The 11457-nt window shown below is 61.6% G+C and overlaps 1 protein-coding gene across 1 annotated transcript; it reads left to right on the top strand.

The window, feature by feature from the left end:
- Window positions 1-3807: 3807 nt before the first annotated feature.
- Window positions 3808-10145, top strand: LOC136993984 (scavenger receptor cysteine-rich type 1 protein M130-like). Its single transcript, XM_067310027.1, has 8 exons — window positions 3808-3820; window positions 4435-4740; window positions 6016-6105; window positions 6188-6502; window positions 6931-7245; window positions 8355-8492; window positions 9218-9313; window positions 9889-10145. Exons 1-8 carry the CDS (start codon window positions 3808-3810, stop codon window positions 10143-10145), a joined length of 1530 nt encoding a protein of 509 aa, XP_067166128.1.
- The last annotated feature ends 1312 nt before the right edge of the window (window positions 10146-11457 follow it).

The following is an 11457-nucleotide window of genomic DNA, read 5'->3' as shown; positions in this document are numbered from 1 at the left end:
CCTGCCTGGCCCTGAGTCCACAAGCCCAGGAGGAGTTTGGTCACCTGAGGAGAAAAATCCCCCTCCAGGACCTGGGTGCAGCACTTGTGTCTGCAAAGGCAGCAGGAGCAGCCCCTGCAGCCCCATCCCTGGGAGCAGGTTCAGGGCTGGAGCTGGCACAGTGGAGACCTGCTGTGACACTGCTTGGGGCACTGAGCCCAGAGAGAAACCACCGTCTTCCTGACTCAGGCACTGCTGCAGGGAGAGTGTGGCACGGGGGCTGCCGACGTCACGTGGGCTGTGGTTTGTGCACCTGCAGGCAAGGCTTTGATCTCCCGATCAGCCCCAGAGAGGGAATAACGGGCCCTTGGGTGAACACCCTGAGAGTAGGGAGGGCTCTGAATGCCTGGGCTTCCCTGTCTGCTGTGAGAGGAGTGAAATGCCCCAGCTCCCTGCTCCCAGCCAAGGCACCCACTGCGGGGCTGTGCGGGAAGGGATCGACAAGCCCATTCTCACGGGAAGGGGCTCTGGCCATGGTAACGAGGCCTTTCACCACTGCTGCTGCTCCCAGCACAGTGGGGCTGTAGCAGGGTTGGGGCTGTTTCCTTCCCTTCATGACACTGCCCACCCCAGGGGCAGTCCCAGCTCCATGGTCCCCATGGTACAGGGACAACAGGACACTCGCACCTTGGACACTTGGGTACACACAGCGGACGAGATGCCCAAAGCTCCCAGTCCCCACACTGGGGTACAAGGGGCGGCAGAGCCATTTCCCCACCACGATCTGCCCTGTCCCACAGGGGTGGGTCCCATGACGATGCGCCAGTGCAGTGATGTGACATCCGCATCGGAGCCGTCCCTCATATATGGTCATGAACGGCACTGGAGAAGTTCATTGGAGGGCTGGGCTGTGTCAGAAGGGAGATGGCTCCTGATAATGTCTAAAAAGGTGCCTGCTGCTTCGATTGGCTCCTCCTGCAGCTGGGCCAGCACCTGCAGATATATATTGCCCTCCTGTCTTTGTTGTCCCCTGCGAGTCCTCAGGAGCTGTGGCAAGGAGTGGGTTGCAGCAGGGCCGTGCCAGCAGGGCAGGAGGCTGCGGATGGAGGCCGAGGGAGTCCTCGTCCCTCGGGTGCTGTGGCTGCTCCTCTGGGTGCAGCTCTGCAGGGGTAAGTGCCTGCTTCCTTGTCCCACAGCCCTGGGGCCAATGGGCACCAGTGAGGTCACTGGGATCCCTCTGCAAATGGGGTTCCCTCGCACAGCCCAAAGAGGCAAGGGGCAGAAGGTGCTCAAGTCCATCCAGCCTGTGCCTTTGCTTTTGCTTCTCTGGGTAGGAGAAGGGTTTTTGTGCTTCCAGGGCTGCTGTGCTGCTGTGGCAGTCATTGCCTGAGTGTGTTTAGAGACAGCCCATCCTTGGGCATCCTCTGGGGACCCCCTGTTCCCCCAGCGCTGTGCCCTTGGAGCTGGCAGTGAGTCAGCTAGTGACTGCAGTGCTCATCGATCCCCAGGGCACAGCCAACCCCCGGGGTGCCCAAGAGGGTTTCTGTGGTGTTTGCTGCCCTGGGGTCGGGGTGTGCCTGGCCCAAGGAAAGGCAGTTTGTCCTTTGCAGAGAGGAGGGGACCAGGACACCTGCACCCACAGCCCAGCAGAGAGGTGTCCTTCCCAGGAGTCCTGGCCAAGAGCAGGGGCTGGGCTCATGCCCATGTGCGAGGAGGGGACGTGGGTTGGGAGGGATCATGGGGATCATCTCAGTGCTCCCTGGGGATGTGGAAAACCCTGCAGGGTGTGGGTGGGTTTGGGTGGTTCCCAGAGCAGGCGGTGGGCATGGGGCTGGGGCCCTGGGAGGAGCAGCAGTGTGTGGGGAGTCCTGGGGGTTCAGGGCTGCTCCTGGGGCACTTTTCTGGGGAGGAGTGGGTGCCCTGTGCAGGGCCAGGAACGGTGTCTGTGTGGGCATGGGCAGGATGGAGTGGGCTGCTGGGGTGGGAGGAGGTGCTGAGGGCTGTGGGGTGTGAATGTCCCAGCAGGATCAGAGCTGGGCATCCCCCAGCCAAGCCCAGCACAGCCCACGGGGAGAGGAGGGACACAAGCACTGCCTTGAGACAGCGCGGAGGGGAGAGGGCTCACACCCCAGTGTCTGGGACTTGGTCCCAGGCAGGGGACCCCACACAGTGGTAGCAATGGGGCTCTGTGCTCTCCTAACCAGTCCTGTGTCTGTTTGAAGGTGCTGCAGAGCTGAGGCTGGAGGCTGGAGGCAGGCGCTGTGCTGGGAGAGTGGAGGTGAAACACCAGGGTCAGTGGGGGACGGTGTGTGGTTATGGCTGGAACATGAAAGATGCTGTTGTGGTTTGTAAGCAGTTAGGCTGTGGATCTGCTGTCAAAGTTCTTTGGAACGCACATTTTGGGCAAGGATCTGGCCCGATTTGGCTGAGCGCTCTTAAGTGTCGAGGCACCGAGACTGCCCTGTCTGAGTGCAGTCATGCTGGCTGGGGAAAACATCTCTGCGATCATCGTTGGGACGCTGGAGTGAATTGTTCAGGTAAGGAGTCAGCCAATCCCTCCCGTTTGGGATCGGGGCTGGGATCAGGGCATTAACTGGGCTGTGCCCTGAAGGAGAAATGTGTGGGTACCAGTGCAGGCCCTGACGTGGCTCCTCTTGCTGCCAGGCTGGGACTGTTGCTGATGATGTCCCTGCAGGGGACAAGGGGCTCAGCCACCCTCAGGCGGTGCCTCGGGCTGGAAGATGAATCCCTTACCCGGCCCCACAGGGTCTTTTGGTTGCTATCAATCTCCGCCTGTTCTGCCAGGACCCATCGGGCAGTGCTGAGGGTCCCCATGCCCTAGACACCAGGGACGACTTGCTCGGCACCCCACAGCTGGGCAATGGCACGAGATGGCCAGGGTCATTCCCCTCGGGTCATTCCCCTCACAGACAGGAGTGCCTCGGCTGAACCAAAGGGGCTTTTCAGAGGGGAGAAGAGCAGGGCCTGGAGCAGAGGAGCAGGGCAGCGGGTAGGACCTTGCACCCTGTGCCCAGGGCCCCCTACTGGCTGCTCCCTTGTGCATCATCACATGCTCAGACCAGCCCTGCTGGGTCCCCTGTCATAGACCCGCGGGGAACGCAGCCCATCCAGGCAGCACTGACCCACTGTCCAGCCGCTCCTGCCTGCCCCTTGCTCTGAACGCTGCCCTGTGCCACAGGGCTTTGCCAGCACTTACTGACCCTCATCTGCACCTGCTTTTGCAGTGAGAGCTGGTGTTGGCCCAGGGCTTCCTGTGGGTCTCCTGCTCCTCTGCCCGGTCGCTGGCCTGCTCCATGTGCACCCCCGGCAGCGTGCTGTGGCCTTGCCTGGGGACACCCCTCCCTGGGCACACGTCAGAGGGGGCAGCTGGCCCAGACACCGACCCAGTTACAGCTGCACCATTTCTGTGCCTGGGACATGTCTCCCCTCCCAGACACCTCAACACCCCAGGACAGCCCTGGGAACAGGGCGCATTTCGGGCTGCTCCGAGGTGCTTCCCCAGCCTGGCCCTGAGCTCCACAGGGGCTGAGCAGGCTGCAGGAGCCGTGAGCACCTGGGCCCATTTTCCCGGACCAGGTGCTGCTGTGCCAGGGGACCCTGTGGCAGGCAGTGCTGGGTCTCTGGGGCAGCATCATTTCTCTGAGCAGTGCCTGTGGCTGTGGGTCCAGGATAGACACAAGCCCTGGAGCACTGTGCAGGTGTGAGAGGAGGTGAGGGAGGCCCTGAAAGGTCTGTGTCTTCAGCACCCACTGACAGCTGCTGCCGGGATGTTCACGGGGCATTTTGGATGTGGCTGCCTTGGACACGATGTGGGATGTGGGTATGTAACTGCCAGAAGCCTCTGGGAACTGCCTGCCATTGGTGTTTTTTTCCAGGATTTGTGCAGCTGGCTGGAGGGGACAGCCCCTGCTCAGGACGTGTGGAGATCAGAGATGGAGGCCAGTGGAGAACAGTCTGTGACTCACACTTTGATCTCAATGCCGCTGACGTTATCTGCAGGGAGCTGCAGTGTGGCAGAGCCCTGTCCATGCCCGGGGCAGCTCACTTTGGAGAGGGGGTCGGTCCCATCTGGGACAGAGAGCTGCAGTGTGTGGGGAATGAATCCCTCCTCTCCTCCTGCCCCTGGAGGTCCCTCAGCAACCAGACCTGCACCCATGCGAACGACGCTGGTGTCACCTGCACACGTGAGCATTCAGGGAGGAGGTGTGAAATGCCTGCTGTGAGCTGTGTGCTGTGGGGTAGGGGAGTGGGGAAGTGACCGTGCTGAGCATGGTGTGAGTACAGGAGGTGTGGAGTTGTCTGTAATCTTCCAGTGATGCAGGCAAAGGAGATGGGATTGCGTCTCTGTGGCATTTCCCTCTTTGGCTACTGGAGGTGCAAGAGCACAAAGCCATCCTCTCTAATTGCCCTCTCTCTGCTTTGCAATATTTGCAGGCTTCAGGCTGGTGAATGGCAGCACGGCGTGTTCAGGGCGAGTGGAGATGCAGGTGCAGGGGACCTGGGGGACGCTCTGTGACTCTCGCTGGGACGTCTCCGACGCCCACGTTCTCTGTCATCAGCTCAACTGTGGATTTGCTGAGTCTGTTCCTGGAGGAGGGCATTTTGGGAGAGGAACGGGCCCTGTCTGGAGAGAGCGCTTCCACTGCGAGGGGACCGAATCCCATTTGGGACAGTGCCCTGTGACTGTCCTGGGGGCCTCCCAGTGCTCACAGGACAATGATGCTGGTGTTTTCTGCTCAGGTGAGTGCAGGGAAAAGCCAGGATTAGCCAAACTTGCCCCTTGTGTGTGACACAGCAAGCCAACAAAGCAGGGAAGCCCAAGGCAACAGAACGTGTATTTCTTCCTGGAGCAACCCTGGCTTTCCACGGAGGGATTCAAAGGGCTTTGCCTGCTCAGGCAGACCACTTTGCGCTGTGAGAGGTGAGGACCAAGCAGGGAGGAGGCATCTCTGGCCTCCCCAGGGCAGGTAGTTCAGGCACCGAGGGCCACTGCCAGGCCTGGCCTCCTCCACGCTCCTCCTGCGGAACAGGCACGGGACGGGGCTGCGGGGCACACCTCCACTCACTGTGGCTGCAAAGGACCCTCTGCTCCCTCCTGCAGCACACAGACCCATCCCAGAGCCGCAGAGAGCCCTGCAGAGAGACCCTGATGCCACCACCTGCAGGGACTGCCCTGGGTTCACCCAGCAGGAGCAATGCCTGGGGCTGAGCAGCAGAGCAGGGCTGGGATTTGCCCTGGCTTCTTGCAGCATATGCCCCAAACTCAATGTGTCTTTTCAGAAAGGCCCCCCTCCCTCTGCTTCCTGCCAAAGACACAAGCTCCCAGTCCCCCCGATCCATGGGGATGCAGAAGGGCAGAGACATGTGGGCTCTTCCCCGTCTATCTCAGCAGGTGCCAGCCGCAGGGTGGAGACAGGAGCAAGGCTTGTGCTCGTCCTGTCCATCGCCCAGGCCATTGGCTAGGCCACTGCTTCCTCCTGCTGAAGCTGTTCCATATGCGCCATTTAGGACATATGTGGTGGCTCTGGGATTTGCCCGGACCTCCCATGCTTTCCCCTCTCTGCACCTTCCTGAGCAATGACAGCGTATGACTGAGCAAGGTTTAGTGGCTGGAGAAAATAAAAAATGCCTTGGAAAACTCCCATCCCTGAGCTCCTCACTGTGAGCTGGCTACAGATGGGTGAGCTCCAGGGTGTCCAAGGACATCAGAAATGGGAGACACATGGCAGGGTGCAGGGCTGCCTGGTTTCGCAGAGGGTGCAGGGCATTTCCCCTGTCTCTGGGCAGGGCCCTTGGGATCCCTGCGGCTGGTGGACGGAGGGAGCCGGTGTGACGGGCGAGTGGAGATGGCCCTGCACGGGGCGTGGGGCAGAGTCCTGGATGACGAGTGGGACGTGAACGATGCCAGCGTGGTGTGCCGGCAGCTCCAGTGCGGAGAGGCAGAGCGAGCCTACAACCTGCCAAAGCCTGAGGGAGGGACGGGCCTCGTGGAGCTGAGAAGGGTCCAGTGTGGAGGGAAGGAGGCTCACCTGACCCTCTGCAACATCTCCCTGCCTGAGGCAGCGCCAGCAGGAATTGCTGAGGACGTGGGGGTGGTTTGCTCAGGTGAGTCACTCTGACAGTCCCTGCTGCGCTGTGCTCCCCAGGGCCGCGAGACCCTGACAGCCGAGGTTTCTCCGGGCTGCAGGGAGCCGGCAGGTCCGGCTGGTGAACAGGATAGGGCGCTGTGCCGGGAGAGTGGAGATCTACTACCAGGGCACCTGGGGGACCATCTGCAACGACTCCTGGGACCTGTCCGACGCCACCGTTGTTTGCCACCAGCTGGACTGCGGGGTGGCTGTGGAGGTGGTCGGCTCTGCTCGTTACGGGGAAGGCTCCGGGCAGATCTGGCTGGACGACGTGAACTGCTCTGGGGATGAAGCTGCTCTCTGGGACTGCCCTGCCGCGACCTGGGGACAGCACAACTGCCCCCACAAAAAGGACGCAGGAGTTGTCTGCTCAGGTGTGTGCTGGGAGCAGTGGTGGGAGCCTGGTGCCTGGGGAGGTAGGGATGAGAGGAGAGCAGGGCATGGCCGGGACTGTCCCTGGCTGCCCCGAGTCCCCTTCCTGCCCCCGTCCTAGGGACACCCATGCACAGTCCCCACCGGCCTTTACTCAGGGTTACAGAGAGAGAACAGCCATGCGCAGGGGCTAGAGGGGAGGGCACTGCTGCACCTCAGGGACTGCTCTCTGCTCCCTTGCTGAAACGGTGACTTGCTGGCAGTGCCCTCTGCCTGTCTGAGCGCTGGGGTGTCCAGAAGGGTCCCTGCTTCTTGGAGTAACTCTCCTGCCCTTGGCTGCTGCGGAACAGCCCGGGGGATTGTCAGGGATGCCTGCTGTTTCCGCACCCCAGAACCAGCTTGTTCCCCCACTTTGTGCCTTTCCTTCCAGAGTTTGTGGCCCTGAGACTGGAGAACAGCGATGGCTGCTCTGGGCGCCTGCAGGTTTTCTACAACGGGACGTGGGGAAGTGTTTGCTCCAACTCAATGACTCTCGCCACCGTGTCCCTGGTGTGCAAAGAGCTGGGCTGTGGAGATGAAGGCTCTTTTGAAAGAGTCCAGCAGTACGGCAACGTGTCTGGCCCTACATGGCTGGATCGTGTTGAATGTGGGAAGAGGAACAGTTCCTTTTGGCAGTGCCCCTCTTCTCCCTGGAACCCGCAGTCATGTAATGACCAACAAGAAGAGACCCACATCACCTGCAATGGTAATGCTGGAGCCACCTGGGCACAAAGCTCACACCAAGTCTTGCTCCCTGTTCAGCAAGGTGCAATGCAGAGAAAGAGCTTGGTAGTGACACGAGCAAGATTTCAGCTCTTGGGGTGACCCACGTTCATCAGCAATAGCTGTCCTCAGCTCCCCGCATAGCCCAAGGAGGGGCAGAGGCACCTGCAGGCAGGGTCTCCTCCCCCTCATCTTGGACACCTCTCGGAGGTGCCTGTTGCTCTTTATTTTCAACAGAGAGCACCAGGACCACCAGCATTTAGACTGGAAAGTCTGGGCAGAGCATCCTGCTCGTGGCTGTGGTTTGCTGAGGGAATGGGAAGAGTGACACCGGTCCTGGTGGCTGTGGGTTGTTTGGAAAACAGGCACTGCCCCAGGCACTGCCAGCACTCTGGCTCAGGAAAGCCTCCCCTCTGGGAGCATCTGTCTGCTCCTCTGCTAACCATGGACCCTTTGGGGCTGAGCCTTGAGTGCCGTGCTGGTATACACTGAATTACTGGGGGTTTCGGCTGCTGTGCATGATCAAGGAGGCACTGGGAGGTTGAAGCAGTTTGTAGGGCAGGGTGTCCTCAGGCCTCTGCCCGTGGGACTCCTGCAGCTCCCTGGGTGCATCCCCTGGGCTGCCGGTGCTGTCCTCCGTGTGTCCCAGAGCAGAGGCCCTGGGTGCTGTCACAGGGACGCAGAGAAGGGCAGTTCAGAGGGGACTTGTAGGGTACATCCACTGACACACACACCCACAGACATCTGTTTCTCTCTGCTCTGCAGCTCCAACCAGGACGACAATGTCACCTCCCCGAGCAGGTAACCTGCCCTCCTCCCTGGGGGTTGATCTCCCCAGGCCAGGCTGTGAGCTGCAGCCTGAGGGAAGGGGCTCTGTGCTGGGGTGCGAAGCCCTGGAGAGGAGGCCCTGGGGTGGGAACGGGTAGCTTTGGGGAGGGCTGTGATTCTGCAAGCAGTGTGGGAGCTGCTCCATGACCTACCTCTGTGTCCCCACCCCCTGCTGCCATGTGTGGGGGGTAAGGAGTGGGGTGTCCCTGGGGCCCCACCTCCCCCAGGCCAGGAGCTGCCTCCTTCATGTCCCTGCCTGTGCAGATCTGCCCCGGGGCCTTGAGAAGGATAGCAGGAGAATCTCAGTGCCTGTCATCATCTGCATCATCCTGGGGGCCCTGCTGTGCCTGATCCTGGCCCTGCTGGTGGGGCAAGTGAGAAGTGCCAGAGCTCAGCGCAGAGGTGGGTCCTTCCCCATCAGTCCCAGGTGGGCAACGCCTCTTGGCAGCCCTGCAGGTGCTGTGGGGTGTCCGTGAGGGGCAGAGACAGAGCTGGGGTGGGGGTGCTGCCTCCTGCCCTATCCCTGCCCCTTCACTGTCTGGCTGGGGACAGCAGCAAGCAGGGTGGAGAGAGTCCAAACACAGGAGGAGATGGTGACGGGGGAGGATAGAAATGGCAGTGAGGAGCTGGGGGAGACGGGAGCAGCAGGAGACCTTTGGGGATGCTGCTGGCCCCACTCTGGTCAGAGCTGGAGGGGAGGTCGTGGGGCAAGAGTGGTGCTGGGAGGCACGCAGGGCAGGGGGTCTCTGTGTGTGGGTGTCTGGTCCCTGGGCTTCTCCCTGCGTCCATCCCTTCCCACCCATGCCAGGAGCCATCTGGCAGAGAGCGAGAAGTTCACCAGGGAGAGGAGCTGCGGGAGCTGCTCCAGGGTCCGAGGAGGGAGTGACTCAGGGTGAAAAGGGGCATGGGGCTGTCTCTGAAGGGAGAGCGTGAGGATGCCATTGCCCCAGACCATATGCACAGGGACGCTGTTGTCAGCAGGGATGTGGCCAAGATGAGTGGACAGAGCAGTGGGGCCAGGCCGTGGGGTGTGTCCTGGGCTGGCCCAGGCAGAAGGGATGGGTGAGCACATTGGGGTCCAGTCTCCTGTCTCCATGTCCCTGTGCTGACCTTGCCTCTGTCCCCAGGCTCCAGGAGGTCTCTGGAGTCCTTCTCTGAGGCTGTGTACCAGGAGATTGACTACAGCCTGACGTGGGAGAAACAGGCGAAGTTTGGTCGCTCAGGTCAGTGTGGGTCGCTGCTGGGAGGGAGCACATCTGCAGGGCCCTTTCCCTCAGCCCTGACCCAGGACAGCACCTCGGCAGCTCCCGGGCCAGTGGTCCCCGCAGCGCTGGTGCCACGGGTATGCGGGGAGAGCAGCCCAGTGCTGGGCTCAGGAGAGGAGCTTCCTCCCCACCAGCTCTGCCCATCGCAGCCAGGGGCACAGCTCCTCCCTGCCTCTCCTGCTGCACCCCCGGGGTTGTACCTGGTGGGTGAGGGAGGGGGCCGTCCTAGGGCAGCTCTGAAAGGCCCTTTGAGATGGGGTTTGTCCCACGGGAGCAGGGCAAGCCCCGGAAATGCAGTGCTGCCGGCTCCTGGGCTGCCATCCCCATTCCCCCAGTGTCACTGCGTACTGAGAGCCCGACCTCTCGGGACGGGGAGGGATCCTGTCCAAGGTGTTTTCCTGGTGGGGAAAGTGGGGTGGGATAATGGGCTGGATGTCTCGGGGCAGTGAGGGGAGGGGGAGGAAGGGGATATACAGCCCAGGAGGGGCACCCGCATGGGGAAAACTGCAATGCAGTGTCCTTGCTGCTTCCAGGGTGGAGCCTGCACTCCCGAGGAAGTGACAGGGCCCCCGGAGCCAGGAGAGCCACCCCATCCCTGCCCTCCACGGACACGGACTATGATGATGCTGAAGAGGCAGCTCTGGCACATCCCCATGAGGACACCAAGGCTGAGAGACAGGGCCCTGGTGCCAAACGGTCCTTGAGCCCAGGGCCAGGGGAGCCCACCCCTGCCGTGCAGTTGGGTGCACCGGGGACAGAAGAGAGGCCTGTGCAGCTGGGAGAGCCGTGAGTGCCAGAGAGCGCTCTCCCTTCTTCCACTGGCAGCAGAAACAGCTGGGCCTTTCCTCTATTTTTATTCCCATATTTTTTGCAGCGTGCATTGGTATTTGTTCTTACTAAACCCTTTGGAGGTTTGATCCAGAGCTGGTGTCTCCCTCCCCGGGTGGTGGGAGTGTCCCCAAGGCTGATCAGGGAGAGCAAAGCACCAAGAACCAGCAGTGGGGAAGGGGCACGTCTTGGGAACAGCGGGCTCTGAGACAGGCTGTGCACCTGCAAGTGCCCATGGTCCCTGGAGTGCGATAGCAGTGAATAGGCCAGCTGGAGGATATTCCTGCTGGCAGAGACATTTCCATCCTGCAACCCACACACAGAGTTTCCAGACAAAATGGGTCCCTCTACAGGATCCCGTAATGCCCCTCTGGGCGGGGAGGGCCAGTCTCCTCCCCCACCAGAGTGCCCCTGCTGGCTCTTTTCCCTGGGGCTCTACCAGGGTCACCCTGGTCCCAAGGCATGGAGGCCACCACAGAGCTGCAGTGACAGGGTTATCTCTGGGCTGTGGCCCCACAGACGTGTGTCCAGAGGTGACAGCAGTGTCCTGAACACCCCAGCCAGACCCAGAGGGGTTCATCACCCAGGGATCACCTCCCCATAGCAGCTGGGAGGCAGCTCTGCTTCCCGCTGCCCTGGCACATGGTACAGAGCAGCTTGTTTGGGCACCCAGAGCTGGGATTTCCCCTCCTCTGGCTCCACAGGGACTCCCGTTTCCAGGGGCTGCTCCTCGCTCCCGCAGCCCTCGTGGACCCTCAAGCACACCTGGCACAGCCTGAGCTGGCTCCTTCCTGGCAGGGGCTGTGAGGCACCAGGGCCCTGGGCAGCCCTGGGATGCCCGTCCTCCTGCTCCCATCCACCCCCACCCCTCTGCCCTCCCGCTGCTGGGCTGCAAGGGCAGAAGAAGGAGCTGCCTCGCCTGGGGCACCAGTTTGGGTTTGTGGAGGGGAATATCTGTGTGTAGTGCGAAGGGGGACGGGAGCAGGCAGTGATGGGAGGAGATGTTTCCTTTTGCAGTGCATGGGGCCATGCGACTGCCCTCAGCTCTCCCTGCCCAGCAGCCAGAGCACAGCTCACCTCTTCCCCGCAGCCTGCACCATCAGGCTGGGAAACAAAATCAAATGCGTCTGCCCAGGGTCCGGTGCCTGTCTTGGGGAGGCAGAGGATAACTCCCCCAGTCCCGGTGCTGCCCAGCGCTGCCTCTGCTTCGTAAGAGGGTTTCAGCTCTGGGTCCCAGGAGGGACATGTCTCCTCTCCCCCAGCAGCCAAGCCAC

Source organism: Apteryx mantelli, chromosome 23, assembly GCF_036417845.1.
Source record: "Apteryx mantelli isolate bAptMan1 chromosome 23, bAptMan1.hap1, whole genome shotgun sequence".
Taxonomy (NCBI): Eukaryota; Metazoa; Chordata; class Aves; order Apterygiformes; family Apterygidae; genus Apteryx; species Apteryx mantelli.
This window is presented reverse-complemented; position numbering and strand designations above follow the sequence as displayed.